The sequence below is a fragment of the Vicia villosa genome, linkage group LG6, assembly GCF_029867415.1.
Source record: "Vicia villosa cultivar HV-30 ecotype Madison, WI linkage group LG6, Vvil1.0, whole genome shotgun sequence".
NCBI classification, from domain to species: domain Eukaryota; kingdom Viridiplantae; phylum Streptophyta; class Magnoliopsida; order Fabales; family Fabaceae; genus Vicia; species Vicia villosa.
In genome coordinates, this window is record NC_081185.1 from 154,754,111 (window position 1) to 154,773,033 (window position 18,923).

Genomic DNA, 18,923 nt, shown 5'->3' on the forward strand with positions numbered 1-18,923 from the left:
CCACGGATGGTTAGTCTCAAGCATAGAAGGAAGGGACTTCATTCTCATTAACTGTCCTGAGGGTAACAAGGAGACATGAATCACAATGACAAGTAAATTATTTTTTAAAGGACTCAGAACATACAACACCTTATATAAACTAGCAACCATTGCACTGAAAGATACATTTTTTATATGACTCATATAATACAAATTCATAATTGCGACTCTAATTAACTCCGCGTTGGTAGGGTTATCAACTATTGTACTCTACGTGTACATTTGACGCCCATCACATGGCCTGGTAAAACGGACATAGATCTCAAGTTCAATACACGCTGCCACCTATTGTCGGTAGTAATTGGGATGTTGGTGATGAAGGTTTATGGACAAACGAAGAATGGAACATAACAATTTACAGAGATGATTTGGCAGTCATCGCCAACATAGCAAAATAGATCATAACCATTAACATGTTTGTTTCGTTATTATTAATGCATTAGATGGTTATGTTGCAAACAAAAGTAGCGCCGATTACAACCATCTATCCTATGTAATGAAGTTACCGATGATGTAATCCTCGTCGTTGTGGGAATTTTCACAAAGGTAGTAATCATAGTGACAATTTAGAAATCTTCACAAAGGTAGTTATCATAATGACACTGAGATAGGTCAATACATCTACATGTATTTTCACAAAGGTAGTTATCATAGCGACACTGAGATAGGTCGAGATATCTACATGTATTTGCTTCTTGAATGAGCGGTGCAGGAGAAGCCAATGAAGCCGGTTTGAAAGTGGGATCGACTTGGTGGTAGGAATCTATTTGAATCATTGACTCACTGACCCTGATTTAGGAGAAATATTCCACTGCTTTCTTGACTCGATCCAGAGGTAGTAGGGTCCTGAAAGCTACTTCACATTGAAGTGGATTTAACTAGTTTAGAATGGATTTTACTCGGGCTGAGTCGTAGCCGAGTCAAACTATAAGCAACTTATGCTAAGATAAGGAGATCTCGCAATCATATAACAAGGTCGGGCATCATCATTCATTAGACCAACTCGACTCTTAAATAGTAAAGATGACTCGATTAAGCTGAAATCAACTCAATCATATGAAAAGGTCTATTAAAAGGTTGTGCACATATTGGTTTATAATTTGAATCATCTCGCCCTTGCAAATCTTATGCTTGAGAGACTATGTCGATTTTGGTTTCTTGTTCAATGTATCTCGCTCTTGCAGATTTCATGTTTGAGGGACTATGTACAATTTATCTTTTCAGTTAAAACATTTCAACCTCATGCTTAAAAGATTATACATATCCAAACTCAAACTCAATAGAACCCACCCCATTTTCAAACCATTCCATAGGGCAAGACCAAACTAGTCCAACTTAATGGATCAAGCCACACAGGTCAGCCAAGAGTCAACATATATTGTTCTTGACTAATACACTCTAACATATAGATTAAGCATTTAAGACATGTTAATAACCATAAGTTATCGGCCTGGGACATATAAGCAATGGACTTATTCCCACAAACTACACTCAAATAGACTATGAGACATAGATCATAAGTCATTAAGGACACATAGCATATGAGACCTTATATAAACTAGCAACCATCGCACAAAAGATAGATATTTTTCATACGACACATACAATACATATACTTGCGACTCTAACCGAACGACCCTGACCAATGCTTGTGGAAATATCAATTAATTTAGTCTATGTACAATTATAAATCACGATCTAAGACTTACTAATAAAGGAACTATAATACAAATATATTCACAATGTCTGTCGCCGTGTAAGTTCCTTCACAAATTTAATTTGGATATTTCTTTTGATTCAAGAACGACTGTGTAATGATTCTACTCAATTAAAAAGGAAATACAAATGTGATTTAAGTGATTCACTCAAAGAATAATGACAGATTGGTAATTAGAATCCTTTGATAGAGAATACTAGTAGATAATACCAGAATTTGAGTAAGAAGAAGAGAAGAATAAAAGGGAGAGACTAGAGAGTCATAAAGATAGAAGAATAAATTACATCACGCTTTTCGTAAACTCATTTCTCCATCTACATTACGTTATACATCTTCCCCTAATGTCATTACAAAGTAAGGATTTCACTTGTGCATAATAATATAAATTTTATCAAATTTGATCATCCAAATCCAACTACAACTTCCAGTTTGACGTATAAATGTTATTGATTTGACTTCTGAATCTGAATTAAGGTCAAAGTCAACATTTCAACTTATGAGCACACACGCATGACATAGCCCTAATGTTGGATTTACATGAATGAGTATAGTGTATCGTGTCTTTCACAATATTTTCAACAACACTTATTGGAGAATTTTTCTTTCTTTCATACATATCTGATGAATATAGAAGAGCAACAACACTTATTGGAGAATTTTTCTTTCTTTCATACATATCTGATGAATATAGAAGAGCAAATCATAAGTATGTTTTGTTGTGATGCAAATAAGATTTTAGATTACAGGTATTTTTGTGACATTGTATTATTGAACAATAGCATGTTCCTAGTAACCATATAGCATAATCGGAGTTAAATATTCATTAACAGAGATCTATCATTAGCAAGCTTATTTGCTGCCTACAATAAACTAAAATTTAATGTAGAGAGATAGTAAAAGAATAAATAAAATACTACCAATTCTGGCACTGAAAATGAAAATATTCCGTGATAGCAAAACAATTCAACAAAGATTGACCCTTGTGCCAAAATTCTTATTCTATAGACCTACTGTGAGAAAAAATGCTACTAAAAAACTCGGAAAGCAAAATAATGATAATCTTAACTCAAACATGAAGTCTCAAACTTATTTCTTCTTTCCACCCTTGGCAGCTTCAGAAGCCTTGGTCTGCAAAGACAAACACAAACAAAGATTTTATGAATTAATCAAACAATGACTGAATACAATGTAAGCAATCTTAAACACATGACAATAATTAATAGCTACAAAATTACCTTCTTAACACCACGGATCTTCTTAGCTCTATTCTTTCTCTCCTTCATTTGCTTCCTTGACTTCTCTACTTTGGTGTCAAGACCATTCTGAAAGATAGATGTATATTTTAGTTCAGTCGCACAGAACAATGCAATCATGGATAAGATAAGCCTATCGAAGAAAAAAATGCATTTTAATTCGCAAAGATCAACTTGACAGAAACACAGATAACAAGATGTTTATAGTGAAAATTTTTGAAAAAACAAGATACCAGCAAAACACATTTAAAAAAAAATAGTAGTGGCAGTCATATTTGAAATCTACGTAGACCAACATGATGTTGGGGAGATTCGAAAATATGACTCTCACCAAAGAAAAGAACTTTGGTTCAGTTCTCATAGTCACACATTTGGAAAACAGTCCAACACTGTAAATAACCGAACTTATTATTGTTGACTCAAAGTTAGCCCCATAGTAGATCTAGAGAAGACATAATTGATGACAGAATTAAGGAGCTTCCATGGGAGGCAAAAAACAGTAATTATGGTAGGTAGGCGAAAAATCCATAGAGCTCCTAGGGATTTCTTCAGAAAATTGTAAAGAGCCCTGATGCGCATACTGACTTAAATTAATATTTCAAGAAGCCTTTGTTAGCATGGATTATAACAAAAAATTTAAGTATGGTTTGAAAACTAGCAACTACAGCACTACCCCCTGTACCAGAAGGAAAAGTTGCAAAACAAAAAGGAACAATGAAATGTAAACACTAAGCTATTACAATTGTAAATAAAAAACTGAAAAAAAATACAACATATTGTGACTATAAAGAACATATAAGGGAAGATTTCACATTGAAGGAAAGTTAGCAATAAACACCACAATGTATTGTGACTGTAAAGAACATATAAGGGAATATTTCACATCAAAAGATAGTTTACAACAATGATGTAAGGAATTCCAACCAAAAGAGTTAAAAACAAAATCAATATAAGGTGGTTATGGCGATGGTTAACTCACCCTGATAAGTCTATACTTGGGCTCGTACTTCTTGGCACTCTCAACCGAATCATAAATCAAGCCAAAACCAGTGGATTTTCCACCTCCAAAATGTGTTTTGAATTGAAACACAAACACAGTGTTAGTGTCCTTCACATTATACATAGTTGCCAGCTTTTCCTTAAGCTCAGCCTTCATACCACACACAACAACAAAAAATCAATAAACACTCAGTACTCGATTGCGTAATTTCCAATCAATAAATCAATAACAACTTAAAAAATCAAATATTCAATTGCTAATTTAAGACCCTAAAAACCCTAATATTAGCTAATTCCTTAAAATTTAAATTAATAAAAACACATAAACAAAATTACCCTAGAAACATTTGGTTTCCCTGGATGATTAGCTTCAACAACCTGAAATGATAATAATAGAAAAAAAGTTAGAAAATTAGAGTTAGAAAATTAGGGTTAATTAACTATCAATTCCAAATTCAGAGCAATTCATTGAGCAATTGAGAAAAAAGTGATCATAAAAAAATTGGTTGCACATTTTCAGATCTAGATGTTCTTAATCGACTGAAATTAAATAAAACTACTGAATCATATAATAATAATTGGATTTTCATGAAATGCAGAACGATGAATCAAAAAACAGAGGATTGAAAAAAAATGAGAAACTGACGAATTGCTTTCTGGAAAGGAGACGATTGGTGAGGAACTTTCTGGTTCTGATGGTAATAGCTTTCTCGGCCATTGTTTTTCAGATGAATGAATGATGCGAGGAATGGTAGTGAAAGAAGTGATCAGAGAGAGCTTCGAAATCAACTAACGCATTAAGAAATATTTATTTCTGTTTTTTAACTGTTTTATAAAACTAGGGTTTTGGTTATGAATGGGCTGGGCTAAGAAAAAAACACTTATAATTTTTTCTCCTTTTTACAAAATATATTATTTTTTTATTTTTTTATTTATTTTTATAGGAGCTTAATGGCCAAAATTTTATCTTATGTTATGAAATTAACCAAAACAATATAGATGAAGGAGAGATGAATGAAAGAAAAGAAGAGAAAAACTAATATTGTATTATCATCTTTCAAGTAGATTGCTTTACATTGCAAAGTGGTCTCTATTTATAGGATATTAGGAAGGTGAAAAATCATAACCTTACTATACCACTTAATAGGGAATATGAAGACGAAAGATAAGAATATATATGAACATTCACAATAATATTTATTCATAACACTCCCCTTGAATGTCCATTGAGGATATGCCTCGTTAAAACCTTACTAGAGAAAACCCAGTGGGAAAAAATTTAGTGAAGGAAAAAGAGTACAATATCCTTTGAATGTGAACTGCCTCGTTAAAAACCTTACCGAAAAACCTAGTGGGACAAAACCATGGTGAAGGAAAAAAGAGTGCAGAAAATATTTATTTCTCCCCCTCATACGTACATTTATATGTGAAACGATATTATTTGTAGTAGTTACTTAAAATGTCTTCTTCGAAGTGACTTCATGTAGTGCTAATAGTTATGCGAGACTTTATGAAGTTGTTGTCATGATTTATTTCATAGATCTCCATTGTGAGAATCTGACAAGTAACCTTTAAGATAACGAAATATATGTTTGACCGCTTTCCAATTTCGTTGTGTAGGTGAATAATTTTATCTTACTTATAGATTGACGGCAAATGATATATCATGATCTGTATAATTAGCAAGGTGCATTACTACTCCAATTGCACTGAGATATGGTACTTCAGGACCAAGCAATTTTCATCCTTTTCTCGAGGCCTAAAAAGATTTTTCTCCACATCTAAGGATCTAACATTTTCATCTAAAGATCTTTGTCCATATAGAATCATTTCAACACTTTTCTATATAGCCTTCTTGATGTACAAATACTCTTTTGTCCACATGCTCAATTTGCAATCAAGTATTTGATTATTTTGTCAAATTATATCCTCAAAATTGAGAGTCATATTAATTATATTTTTCCAATATTCTTTCATGGCTCATCTTAATGTATTATATTGGAGCAATTGGAATATACACAACACATCCAAATATTCACTAAGATGAGAAATATTAGAATAAATTAGGGAGGACTAATATATAGTATCTTGTTGGCTTAATGCGAATAACTATCTTAATATCATAGTTTGGGTGTTTCAAATATATAATTTAGAATTGATGATCTCATAAGTATCAACCATATAATTAACTTTAGACGTCTAAAGAATGGATCTTCAAGTCCATTTTCTTTTTATGAACATATATTACATGATATTCAATATCAATTTTAATAATATATGTGATACTTATACATGAATTTCTATAAAAAAATTCAGAAAACAAGATCTTAGTCTAATTAGTTGAGAAAATAATTTCACAAACTTCTGGTTGTGAGTAGAGACATATGCATGATATTATAGTCGATGGAACAATTAATGTCATAAAAACGCAATTTCTCAAATTTTTATTTTCCTTTAGAAACACACAAAAATTGACTGGATTGAAGAAACTTCTAGTTCTTCAATATAAATTATTCGCATCATATTATATCCGATATGACCCAACCGGTTTTACCAACTACACATTTAAGTGTAATTTATAAACTACTGGTTTACAATGACATGTGCTTCAATTGTACTGATATAAGTGTAGTACAAGCCCGAGGGAAAAGCCGATTGCTTTTCTATTATACATTTTATGTCCAAATTCATTTGTGTAATACAAAGATATTCAATACCTTCAATATAATTCATGTGAATTATCTTTGACAAAAATATTTGACAAGACATAAAGAGAACACACAAAAAGAAAATATAAAGGATTAAAGTTCATTCGAATCTCGACTCTATCAAAATATGAGATTACTTTCGTGTGCCTTTAAGATGGACTAACAAATATCATCCATACACTATACTTGTAAAAAGAAAAGAATAGTATAATTAAGATTTATATGAGAAGTCTAAACACTATTATAACAACTTTAAAATATGTAGCAACTTTAGACTATTGATATATTCTTTAATAGATTGCAATGTCTTAATTCTCTTGTTAAAATATCAATATTTAGAAATAATATGAATAAAGAAATTGTATCAGCAAGACTTTGTTGGATATGAGGTATTACAATTGAGTACATAAATTAAACACCGATCATCCTAATTTTTGAGCATCAAGAACTAAATCTAATTTGTGTAATGATTGACAATATATTCAAAACCAATATGATAGTATCCCATGATTAATAATTTTAATCATACACACGCATATGAACATATTATCATATAATTATCAAAATTATACAAAATCATATCATCAAAATTATATCATCATATAATTATGTTGTTTTACTATCCTTCAGGGATGTTTGATAAGATCATCAGTAACTATATAAATAATTTGTTATAAATAATGATCGAAGACATATAACCATCCTGCTGGGATGCGTTAAAATTATGTGTTATTCTTCTGGAATGACAATCTTTTTATGAGCATATTTCAAATTATAAATTTTTAGATCGATACAACAACAAAAATTTATGAAATCCTTCAGGGATATTTTAATATTACTCTTGCAATATTTTTGGGATGCATAGAAAATCATCCTCAAAATCATACCTCAAAATCATCCTTCTGGGATACTTCAATATTATTGATTCAATCATTTTAGAATTCGATAATATTATTGAAGCAATTATTTTATTAATTTTTAACATAATTGATACAATCCTTCTAGGATTCAATAATATTATATATGCGGCCTTTTAAAGGTGATTGAACGTTGAATTCTTCTGGAATTCATCAATTATTATAAGCACAATAATCAATTAAACTCAATCTTTGAACAATAATTTGGAGATAGTTTAATATTAATATTTAGTTCTACAAATATCACATCACTAACTATTTCCATAAACAACGATCAAGAAAAATTATTCCTTGTGTAATCCTTCAGGGATATGTTATTAGTATAAGATGCAATCCTTCTGGGATTCATTAATATCATGATGAAATTCTTCTAATATTATAGATACAATATTTTAAGTTGTGAGAAATCCTTATTTTAAAACTTTGACTCTTTGGGAATTATATATCACAAATGATCTTCGTAGTCATAAAAAGTTTTTTTTTTTTGTGTAGTTCTTCAGGAACTCAATCATGTTCACAATTTTTTTTTTATAATTCTTCAGGAATTATATATCAAACTCAATATTATCCTTCTAGGATATTTGATATGTTCTTCAAGAACTATATAACAAACTTAATACTATCTTTAATGGATATTTGTTAAATTCTTCATGAACTATATAACAAACACGTTGTTTTTGTAATCCTTTAGAGATTATTGATAATTTAATAAGATATAATATCAAAATTCAACATGGATAATGAGAAAGTAAAATAATAAAATAATTAACTAATATTACCTCTAACCAGTGGCGGAGCCAGGAATTTTAGACAGCCTGGGCAAAAACTTTACACCATTGATTATTCATCTGTTTTAATTTTCACACCCTATTTTTACTAATTTTGTCCTTAATTTTGCCCCTGATTTTATCTAAAAATCAACTATTAAATTGGGAGGAGTACAAAGAAAATAGGAAGAAAATAGGGGTTGAGCCCGGGCGCCTGCCCGGGCTCGCTGGGCCTTGGCTCCGCCCCTGCCTCTAACAATTAGGGCTTCAATTTTTTTTTTTCAAATTTGATAGAGCTTCGTGCTGATAACGTGTTATGAAATTAACCAAAACAATATAGATGAAGGAGAGATGAATGAAAGAAAAGAAGAGAAAAACTAATATTGTATTATCATCTTTCAAGTAGATTGCTTTACATTGCAAAGTGGTCTCTATTTATAGGATATTAGGAAGGTGAAAAATCATAACCTTACTATACCACTTAATAGGGAATATGAAGATGAAAGATAAGAATATATATGGACATCCACAATAATATTTATTCATAACATCTTATCTTAAGTATAAATAATCAAAATGTCACACTACATGTTCGAATAATTGGATGTGCTGCTCCTCGTGTAATTACCAACTTTGTATTTCTTTTAAAGGTAAATTTTTTAATTTTTATCAAATATTTATTTGGAAAATTTTAAATATAAATTATTTAGAATAGGTTTTTCGATTTTTAAATAATTGATACACTTGGGCCATAGCTAAATTCAGTGACTAAATATTTTTTTAAAAATACTAGTAGATTTTTAGGAATTAAAATATTAGATTAGAAAAATTTAAAAATAAATTTTCTAAATTTTTTTCAATAAAACTGAAATTTTGAGTTTATTTTAATGTATTTTATTTTGGCCAACCAAATTTTATGGTTTAAAAATAAGTTTTTTTATTTCAAAAAATAATAAAAGTTTTAAGTTTTTTAAAAACATATACAAACTTTTACTTTACTATTTTTCTCCAAATTTTATCATTCTAGTATGCCCTAATTGTTATCTGATTGTTATGTTCGTCCTTAATCACTTCGCTTTAACATGCTTGATTGATACTGGGGAGTTATTGACATTTATGTTTCTCCTTAACCACTTTTGTTTTTACAAGCATCGTGTTTAGAGGATAATATTGTAAAACATGTTCGTATAACACCGTTTAACTTGATTCACTCACTTACAAATATGTAGGAGCATGAGAGACCTCAAATAAGTTCTATCGAGCTAGGGTACAAGTTCACCACGTGGATGATGTCGCCACGTCCTAAAATGATCTCGGTTGTAAGTCACTCATCATGCTCCCTGATAAAGTGGGTTTGTAATGGTCATAATTGAGAAAAAAAGTCATACAATGTTACATGAGATTATATATATATATATATATATATATATATATATATATATATATATATATATATATATATATATATATATATATATATATATATATATATATATATATATATATATATATATACTACTCAGTAACAATTTATAAGCAAAAGTAAAATTTTCACACTTATTAAAAAAATTTAAATGTTTGAGTCTTTTTAGAAATATGTTTTATGGAAAGGTGTAAAAACAATCTCAATTGGTTGTTGCTTATAGAAAAAAAATGAGAGAGAAAGTATATTATATGCAAAGGACCTTTAATTGGTTGCAAAGGTCTATCAGAAGGCTCCATCTCAAGATCACCTAAAAGTGACATAAATTTAATCCAACAAATTCAACATGTACATTTCCTCGTCCATAAGACGCAATGTGAAATCCTTGAATACAAACAAACCTTAAAATCTATATAGACACATTAATGATAGTCATTATCCATATATAAATAGATTGTGACATAGAATTACCCAAATAGTATTGAAATAGTTTCAAAAGTTCATACAACCATTGATTAATGGTTTGTACATCAACAACGCCAAAGGCATTGTTGCCTCGAGTTCCTTCCATTCAATTTATGATTTGTAACAACACGAAGCTTGAAGTAGTTAGAGAAACCATTTACTATTATCTCTGTTATATTATTTATCTAAAACTTCAACTATTTTTGTTGTTTCGTTTTCTTTTTGACAAGAACAAACTTAACATCTTTCATTCATCAAAAAAGGAACAATACAAGGAAGTATCATATTAAGGATACTACGCCTAGACCAAGAATTGACCGCCTTAGCTAACTTATGGGCAACCGAATTCGCTTGGCGCTTAATGAACTTTACCTCAAAGTTCGAAAATAAACATAAAACGTTATGGATAGACTTAATGATAAAACTAAATTCGAAGGTACCAACATGTTTATATTGAATAAAATTGACCATAAATTGACAATCACTTTCAAAGGTAACATGAGAGAAGTGGAGGGAGATAGCATCTTGGATTGATTCCTTCAAAGCGATGGCTTCGGCTTCAAAGACCGAAAAAAGGCCCACATCCCAAGCTACACCAGCTTTGATAAATCTCCCCAAGTGATCCTGAAAGCATCACCCTCTATTAGTAGTACCACCAACATTATTAAAACCTGCATCAACATTACACTTCACCTGATCAATCATATGTGGAATCCAATCAACTAAAATATTACTGGTAGCGCACACATTATGCTCTTTTCTAGCTAAATACCAATCATACCAATTGTGATAGGCTTGTAAACCAATTCTTATAGCATCTTTTCGATCATCTTGCCAAACCACATTATTCCTACTTCTCCAAAGGGACTCAAGCAACACAGCAAAACAATATTATTCCTATTTCTCCAAAGGGACTCAAGCGCACACATTTTTGTTGTTTCTTTTAACCTCTTGTTTTGGTTACAATTACATTGACATGTATTAGTGAATGACTTGAAAGTCTACCAACATAGTCTCTCTACAGTAAAATTTGTAATTGCATTAAATTTGTTTGTTCTTAATCAAGTTTGCTGCTTTAAATGAGATATTTTTGATTCTTATTTCGTTTGACTATAAGTCAATCATTATAAAGAAAATCTTCATTTTTAGTCTTAGTAGCCGCATCATTGACATTAGGGTTTCTTAATTCCGTGCCTGTTGACCAGGAAGTGGCAAAGTCTCATAACTATAGTAAGATAATGAATATGCTACACCTTCGATTATTTTTTAATACTATCACGAGAATGAAGGTCTAGAAAGTATGAACACTCCAAAATTAACCTCAATATTAATACGATGATATGATAATAACTTAATAATTTGATAAATTAAATGTAATTACAAGTGTCTGGTATCAACGCGGACACAAGAGTTTGAATGACATTTTAATCAATTTAAAAAAATAGATGTAATTTTTCTCAAATTTATATTAATTCATTTTAAAATAAATTAAAAATTTTAATTAAGAATTTCACGTATCGGTACCCGCATATACCTTAAGCTTTAAGTTACCAAAAAAACTTACCCATCCAAAATAGATAGAGCGACGTGGCATATCAATGAATGCGAAAATCAAAATGACAGAGATTTGGATTGGAAATGAGATGAGGTTCCGAATCAACGGGCCATACGGCACACAACAATTCTTCCTTGTTCGAAAAACCAAACAAAAGTAACGTGAATTTCTTCCTTTCCATAATCATTTCCTCAATTAATCACTTAATTCCCCCTTTCAATCCCATTCCACACCTTCTTCATCAATTCAATTATTATCATAAAAAAATAAAAATTCAAACTATAGAAAATTTTAAACCAGACATGACCATGTCCACCACTTTGTTACTAGAACCCTGCCCTTTTCACTTCAAATGGAAGAACCAATTCGCTTTTTCAAATAATCGCGTTCACATACCTAACTCATTCACACCAATCACAAAACCACTTAACACCATCAAATCTCACTTAAACCACCACAAAACCCCGTTCTCAATAACTTCCAATTCCAATCCCAAACCTAAAACCACGTTTGAGTCTCTCGTCACCTCTATATGGAACACGCTTCGAAAACCCGCGGTCGCCGCGATATTAATCGGGGTTTTGTTAATGCTAGATCCAAACACTGCCTTAGCAGCATCTGGTGGTAGAATGGGAGGAAGATCTTTCTCTTCTTCATCTTCGTCTTCATCGAGAAGCTATTCGGTTCCATCGCCGAGCCCTGGGTTTTCTTACTCTACTCCGTTTAGTGGTGGGGTTTACTATGGGCCTGCGGTTGGGGTTGGACTTGGACTTGGTGCTGGTCCTGGGTCCAGTATCTTTCTTATATTTGTGGGTTTTGCAGCTTTTGTTTTGGTTTCTGGGTTTCTTTCTGATCGTTCTGAGGGGAGTGTGCTTACTGCTACCGGAAAAACCACCGTTCTCAAACTTCAGGTTTTGTCTACTTTGTGCAGTTACTTCATTTGTTGCTTCCTGCATGAATTTTTTTTTGCCATGCTACGTGTATTTGTGTTGGTAATGTTATTTTTGCGATTTGAAGTTTAGCAAGTACAATCTTTTCGTGTACCATTATAGTGCAAGAAGGGCTACCGTACAGGGTCTAAAATTGGACATGTTTAAACCGTTGCTAAAAAAGCCCTAGTAGAATAATTGTCTCAGTTAAACCATGACAAATTAGGACCCATATTTAATTTGCCTCATTAAAACATGGTTTAACTCACACAGGGCCTCCGAAAACTTAAGACGGCCGTGCTAGTATGTATACTTTTCACTTAATTTGCATACAAAGTTGGCTTAAATTTCTGAACTGAAGGCTAATTATTCAATATTTATCCCACGTAGGCAAAAACCATTTCGCATTGCCAATATTTGTTGCTTTATTTCGGTTTAGATAGTTTGTATCTTGTTAGCTACCAGTTTGATCAATGTGAGATTATTTATTGAGGAATGCTACAAGAAATGAATCAATCACAAAAAGTGTGCTGATAAGTGTTTGTTAGGACCGGAACTAAGGGAAAATAAAAGAGGGAAGAATAGAATGTTGATGTGGCAGAGGGTGATAATAGTGTGTTACTTAACTTATGTCAGTTAGTTATATAGGAGCTGAAGGGTGAAAGGAAGAGTATCTTAGAGAATCATTGAGTTAGTTAGTATGGACAGAGAGAATTGTTCTCTGTAAGACCTTGGCTCTGTGGGCATTAGGATATTCATTCTTTTGCAGTTATTTTTCATTAGCAGAAATAATACACTATTATTCCAGTATTTGTGCATTTTACTCTACTTCTTTTGTTTTATGTTCTGTGAGTTGCGGTGACTCAGATAGACAAAAGTGTTGGCCTTAGGCAACAATGTTGGCCTTAGGAATACTTTGTTGGGTACAGTTTTTCTTGCATTGAGCTGTTTAGAATAAGAACATTTGTATAAAATTATGTGCTGTATCAGAATACTTTGATTTAGAAGGTTGCAGTAATTCAGATTTAATGTTTGGCTATTGGAGATGATGTTTGGTAAGCACTATAATTAGGCTGATGGGGTTGAAAGGGCCACATCACGTGCTGCATTTATTTTAGGCTCACGGTATACATAAAAGGAAAGAAACAAGGCATTTTTTACTTCTAAACAAAACAGATTGACTTTCTCCGTAGCATGCACTGCACTATGCAACGTTGCCAATCTTGCAATGTTGCTTGCAGGATCATATGATTTACAATTTTTTGGGGCCTATCCATGCTGGGTTGCAAGCAAGATCACATTTTGGTGAGATTAGAGTAGGATCGTCAGTCATGCCCGAGTGATCCAGAAAGGCCCAAGTTTTGAATCCAATTTCGTCACCCAGTTTTGAAGGGCCCTTATTTCCCCTCTCAGTCTCATGATCTCTCTTTGACTCTCCACAAGTTCCCTGCCGTCTTTAGACATTATTTTCCATATTTTTTAGTGTTGTTTGGGAGTTATTTAGTAGTGACTAGCAGAGGCATACATTGGCCCTGCTGTAGGGTTCAGCGGGTCTAGGTTGGCTGAGATTTGATAGACCCAGGTCTGTCTAGTGTCTCAACTCAACGTATTGGCTAATATGCTTAAATCTTTAAATAAGTGAATAAGTATATGATTTTCACACTTACTTAAACAACTAAATATTATGTATTAATACTATATTAGAGCATTGCTATGTGTTACAAATGATACAAGAAAGAGAAGAATGCATAAAAATAGGATATTTGACCAATCATGTGTGGGCTAACCATATATGCTACCACATAGGATTCTTGAGTTTCTTGTCAAACTTTTCTTGTAACAATAAGCATTTTTTATTTCAATTATATTATTTATATTTACTTTAATAGAATGTCATGTTAAGCTCGGAAGTTGTGAATAACCCAAAGTTTGGTATGTTTCGCTAAATAGGATTTTTAAATGTCTTAGTCTAAATAAGTTTGGCTTAGCCTAGGCTTGAGGTAGACTAGGCTAACCTTTACGGATATCTTGCTTATTTCATCCTTACCTGAAATCACGGTATGGCTACTTTTAATCTCACTAATGCATACAATATCCCTATAAATTTATGAACGAAATGTTATTGCTATTTTAATTGGATTTTGAAGCTTGTTTGTCAACATCTTGTTAGCTTCCAATCCACATCACAATCATTTCATTTTACTCACTATTTTGAATCTTTGGAATTTCAAATTATCAATGATAGCGTTGTTCTTTTAGGTTGGGTTGTTGGGGATGGGGCGCACACTTCAAAGTGATCTGAATAGAATTGCAGAAGTTGCAGATACATCATCTTCAGAAGGTTTGAGTTACGTTTTGACAGGTGAAGCTCGTAGGCATGTGATTTTTATTCACTTGTCTTTAGTTGTTTCTTTTTTCCTACCTGTGTGATATTTCTTTAAGATATACTGAAAATGGTTCAATGCTTTCAGTGTTTTGTGTAACAGAGGATTATTAATGACAACAAACGATTGCTTTATGATCTTGTGTAAACTATCATGGATTGCTTTATGATCTTGTGTAAACTATCATGGTGTTTATTGTCAATGTAGTGGAGATGCATGTAGAAAATGATTAGGGTCAAATTTGTTGTTACCGAAATATAGAAAATATTGAAAAGAAATATTTACGATAAATATTGAATTACTATTGATTGTTATAGTAATTTATAATATGGAAGCAACATGGTTGTACAGACTACTTTCTTATTTAATTTGACTTTCTGTTGCAGAGACCACATTAGCTTTGCTTCGGCATCCTGATTACTGTATCTCGGGATATTCGTCGGTAAGTGGTTTTAAACTTTGAGAGATGTTCATGGGTTTCTTGAGGATACTGCATTAGTGCTCTTGTGTTGCGATTATTGTTTTTTATTGATTGTTGACAACTTGATATTAGTGCATAGTACCATTCCACAACTGTATTGCTGGAAATCTGGAACAGATGAGGTCTTGGGACATATCATCTCCACATAAATGTTCTAGATTTTTGCTCAGTTAAAAGAGAGAGAGTTGAATTGGCTTTATAGAATTTAATGCTGCTATAGTTTTTGTACCGTTTTTGTTTTTGAGAAAATTCAAGCTTAATGTTGTAAGAGTAGTATTTTCTGCCCTAAAAGGTACTCCATCTGTTTCCTTTTTAATTGTCGTTTTAAGGTTATTTACACACTAGAAAACTAATAATTTTAATTTTAATTTTACTTTTGATGGAATTTTTTTTTTCTTTCTGAAAATACCCTTAACCATTTATTATGTCACTCATCATATTGTTGTAAGAGTAGTGTTGTGTCCTAAAATTGATACTTAAACTTTTATGTTTGCTGTTCATCATCAGGGAATTTTTCCAAGCTTGATTTAAATTATACTTTATTGTTGCAATAGAAATAAAGGAAAGCGAGTTTACGGAAAGTTGAAAGCACATATTTCCTGACATTTTGCAGGTGGACATAAAGCGGGGTATAGAAGAAGGGGAGAAGCGTTTTAATCAACTTTCAATTGAAGAGCGAGGAAAGTTTGATGAAGAGACGCTGGTCAATGTCAACAACATAAAGAGGCAAAGCTCAAGAAGCCAGAGATCTAATGGGTTCAGCAATGAATACATAGTGGTATCATAACTTTCTTGGTTCATGTTCTCAACATGATGTATTCCTGTGTGCATTAGACTTATGACGTAAAAACAATTTTGGAATTAGAAAGGCATAAAGAAATCAATATATTAGTACAAGTTAACCTGTTCGAATAGACATGTAATTAGGATTGCGAGCAATTGTCTCTTGCTGTTTCAGCATCCAGGTTTTGTTCCATGCGGACAGTTCACATATCTTTCTTCTAACCCTTTTTGTTCTTATATATCAGATAACAATCTTGGCCGCTGCTGAAGGAGAACATAAACTTCCTAGCATCAATGGAAGTGGAAACTTGAAGGAGGCTTTACAAAAACTTGGATCCATTCCTTCAAGCAAATTATTAGTAAGATCAATAATATTTTGCAAGTCCTCTGTCATATATTGTTAGTACCTTTTTTTTAACAGTCACTATAATTACTTACAGGCAGTTGAGGTGTTATGGACTCCACAAAATGAGAATGATACTCTCTCTGAACGGGAGTTACTTGAAGATTACCCACTTTTGCGGCCTTTGTAAATTGCAACGGTATGCTTGCATTCTGCTTCCAGGCTTCCACAGTTATTACCTGAAATTGGGTTGTGAATTTTGATTGCGTAGTTGAGGATTATATGTGATAATGGTAATACTGAAATGATAACATTAAAACCATTGATATTATCCTGCTACTCAATCTTCAAGGTCATTACAGCTGCGGCCAATATCAGTATGACACTGTTTTATAGTTCACTATAAAGGTTCTTAATCATTATTTGTATTAGTTGTACATATTACCCATTAGGATGTCCTCTTATAGGTAACTATTTTGTTGGTCTTATTTTGAGATTAACGAGTTTGATAGAAACATGATTTTGAATAGAACATTATGATTAAAATTAATCCATGTAGTCGACTCTACTTAATGAGATAAGACTTGTTCTTGTTGATATTATACAAATATTTACAAATAACACTTGAATAATCACCTCGTTAACCAATCAATTGTAAAAACTACATTAATCTTGTTCACATCATTTACTTGTAATTAATCAAACTACTAATTATGATATACACATTGTCGTCAGGGGTGGTGACAACACTTACCTTTTAATGGTGTCGCTAATGGGCCTACAAATATCAGAAATTCTTATTAATCAACCCATAAATTCATGTTGTTAAAATTCTCATGTTCTTTCATCTCTTTAACCTACATTTCAATTTGGGTTGTCGTGATTGCTCGGTGTTCGTGATTTAGGGCTGCAATTGAAAAAGTCCCAATTTGAATTTCTGTATTTCTGGGTTGATGATTGTTTCAATCGTGTTCAGTAATCTAAAATATGAGTCTCAATCAGAAGCATAATGGAGAGTTAAAAAATAATAAACAGAATAAATAAAAGAACAAGAACTGTACATCCCGTTTTTACTTCCATAAGCAATCACCAAGGTGAACAATTACAAGCTCATAACCTTTGGTTTTGTTTGAAGTTATTACATCCAGATTCTCTTCCCAATCGTCACCTTTGGTTCTGGATAATGCTACCTAATTGTTGTTGTTTACAAATCCTTCTTTTTGCTTGATTTTGAAATGTCAATTTTGTCTCCGATCCACTCGTGTGGCTCCGTTTCAGGAGATTCTGAGGTCTGATTTGGTATCAGCATGAAAAGGGATAGGGGTTCATATTTTATTTTGGGGAGGTGGGTCGCCGGAGGCGACAGCAGCACCGCTGCTGGCCAATGCGTCCTTCCGTTTGCAGCAGAGAATGGGAGAGTGCTTGAGAGAGTTTTTTTTAGGAAAGAGAGAGAGAGAGAGAAATTGACGTGGAAAATGAAGATTTTTTTTTTTAAATAAATATAATGTTTTATCCATATCAGCATTACATGTATGTCAATTGGATTCTGATTTTGACTTTGACTAACAAATCTAACGGAAAGGACTAACGTGCTCCGTTTTTAAGACTTAAGGGATGGATTCGAACTTTTTAAAAGTTAAGGGACCATAATGAATTCCGAGGCAAAATTAAGGGACGAAAAATAATATTTTTCGTATAATTTATTATTGATATTATAAAGTCTTGGTCTTGTGAATGGGTTGTTTTTTTTAAAAAAAATTAATTTGAAAAATTGACAAGAGGTGTGTTTTTTTCCGGAATAAAAGTATTTTTCATTAAAAAAGACAAAAATAATAGTGGTAATTACAAGTTTGAATGACATGATAAACTAGAGAAGAAACATAAGATGTTACTTTCAAAAAGACATAAGATGTGGCTACCACGCTTAAGTATGAGCAACCATTGACTTACCTATTTGAAACTTTCTTCAACTCTCCACCAACTAATGCAAAACTAAGACTCGACGTTAAGGATGTGGCATGCATCAAATTGGTTTTTATAGGAAAGCAATTTTGAAATAGTCTCAAAGCGATGTCACATGCATCAAATTGGTTTTTATAGGAAGCCGATTTTGAAATAGCGGGAAGAAATTTCTAAGGGAACCAATTTTTTCTAAATCAA

General features: G+C 32.1%; 2 protein-coding genes across 2 annotated transcripts; one reads left to right on the forward strand and one right to left on the reverse strand.

The window, feature by feature from the left end:
- Window positions 1-2,658: 2,658 nt before the first annotated feature.
- Window positions 2,659-4,833, reverse strand: LOC131612864 (small ribosomal subunit protein eS24z-like). The gene is made up of 5 exons (XM_058884612.1): window positions 4,655-4,833; window positions 4,345-4,386; window positions 3,989-4,159; window positions 2,992-3,078; window positions 2,659-2,884 (listed from the first exon to the last, which is right to left on the reverse strand). The coding sequence occupies exons 1-5, from the start codon at window positions 4,724-4,726 to the stop codon at window positions 2,843-2,845; spliced, it is 414 nt and encodes a 137-aa protein (XP_058740595.1). The 5' UTR covers window positions 4,727-4,833; the 3' UTR covers window positions 2,659-2,842.
- A 7,063-nt stretch (window positions 4,834-11,896) lies between these two features.
- On the forward strand, window positions 11,897-17,194 carry LOC131610642 (uncharacterized). Its single transcript, XM_058882643.1, has 6 exons — window positions 11,897-12,754; window positions 15,032-15,134; window positions 15,543-15,598; window positions 16,251-16,415; window positions 16,666-16,779; window positions 16,861-17,194. The coding sequence occupies exons 1-6, from the start codon at window positions 12,146-12,148 to the stop codon at window positions 16,951-16,953; spliced, it is 1,140 nt and encodes a 379-aa protein (XP_058738626.1). The 5' UTR covers window positions 11,897-12,145; the 3' UTR covers window positions 16,954-17,194.
- Window positions 17,195-18,923: the final 1,729 nt, after the last annotated feature.